Genomic DNA, 1,507 nt, shown 5'->3' with positions numbered 1-1,507 from the left:
GAATGGCGACCCGAGCAGTCCGAGTCAAAGTCTCCGTCAATTATGGGGCTTTGTTGAGGGCATTCGCGAGTGGCTTTGGGTATAATATCAATGTGGGGCTCTACATTCAGTCATCATGCTACGATGCCTATGTTCTGGCAGAGATAGCAAGAATAAGATATTGTCGTTGAAAGAAAATAGGTCATTATATCATCATGAGCCAAGATCTAAACCTCGACATAATAAACTTTATGAAATACATCTTCAGTTCCATGCGCCCTTAGCCTAATAGCCAATAAAGTAGATGAGTACCTTAAGGGGTATATTATACTGAGCAGTGCAAAACAAAGATCCAACCCAAATCCAAACCGAAAGCAAGTGAGACAACACATCGCTTCAAAACAGCGGCGCAGGCCGCGGTTCATTGAAGTAAGACATGAGAAAAGGAAATTTTTGCCCAGAAGCGCAGTTGTTGCACCACGTCCACCTCTAACATAAGTCGTAAACGGTCGTTACACATGGGCCCCTATGCCGAACCAAAAGTGCCAATCACGTTTGGTCGGAAAAGTCAACTGACAGTAGTACACCTGGTCGTTACGAAAGTGTCAACCCGTCATCGCATCTCCTCAGGCCGGACTGTTGCTCCGTAGAAACCGCCCCCGTGATTGCCACCGGAGGCCGCACATGCAAGGCAGACTCCGCCGCCATAGACACGCGTATGTCTCGTCCATCCGGCGCCTTCGGAGTCCAGAACACCAATGATCTCGCCCTGGACGCCGATCTCCACGGTTCCTGCGTTGGGTGGGGCCGGTGGAAGCAACGGGCTTGCAGGTGGATAGGAACTGGGCGAAAAAGTCAGATCGGCAGTATCCGACATCCTTTGGGATGGCTGAGACACGGGAACTCCGATAGGGAGAGTCTTGTTGTAAGAGCGCCGGCGGGTGACCGATGTTGAGGGTGGGTTGTCAGGCAGAACAGCGTTGGCTGTCGACGACATGTAATCGGGGTTAGGCTGACGAATAAAACTGTCCTCGCCTGGTCGTGGGCGGTCATCAAAAGTGAAGACGGCAGTGCTCAGCTCAGGCGGCGTCAGAGGTGGTGCAGGAGGTGGTCGCGACATGACATGCCTGGACATGAGATTGTCTGTACTCTGCCAGTTGGGGTCGATGACCAGTTTCTTGTCTTCTTGCTTGGCGTGCAACATATCCTCAGGGGCCATATCCTCCTGGTTAGCAGGCGGCGTCATAGTCTTCTCATTCATAGCCCAAAAGGGTTGCGACTGAAGCCGTCGAGTATGCGACAACGATGAGATGGGTAGGGTATGCTGATCCAAGCCGCGCATCTGTCGCAACCATAGGTAGAGTCGCAAAACGCAAAAGCGTGCGATAACAGCAACAGCAAAGATTGCGAGGCCAGCTTGAAGAATCTGAAAGGAGGAAGACGACTTGTTCAAGTAGTTGCTCTGAGTTGACCTTGAGGTGGTGGTGTCAGGTGTAAGTTGTGTTACACCTCGATTAGTTACGGGCAT

The 1,507-nt window shown here is 51.4% G+C and overlaps 1 protein-coding gene across 1 annotated transcript; it reads right to left on the bottom strand.

Annotated features, from left to right (window-relative positions):
• Window positions 1-592: 592 nt before the first annotated feature.
• On the bottom strand, window positions 593-1,507 carry FMAN_07201 (uncharacterized protein; the record flags this gene model as incomplete). Its single annotated transcript, XM_041830795.1, has 1 exon — window positions 593-1,507. The coding sequence occupies one exon, from the start codon at window positions 1,505-1,507 to the stop codon at window positions 593-595; it is 915 nt and encodes a 304-aa protein (XP_041681423.1).

The sequence above is a fragment of the Fusarium mangiferae genome, assembly GCF_900044065.1.
Source record: "Fusarium mangiferae strain MRC7560 genome assembly, contig: FMAN_scaffold005, whole genome shotgun sequence".
NCBI lineage: Eukaryota > Fungi > Ascomycota > Sordariomycetes > Hypocreales > Nectriaceae > Fusarium > Fusarium mangiferae.
This window is presented reverse-complemented; position numbering and strand designations above follow the sequence as displayed.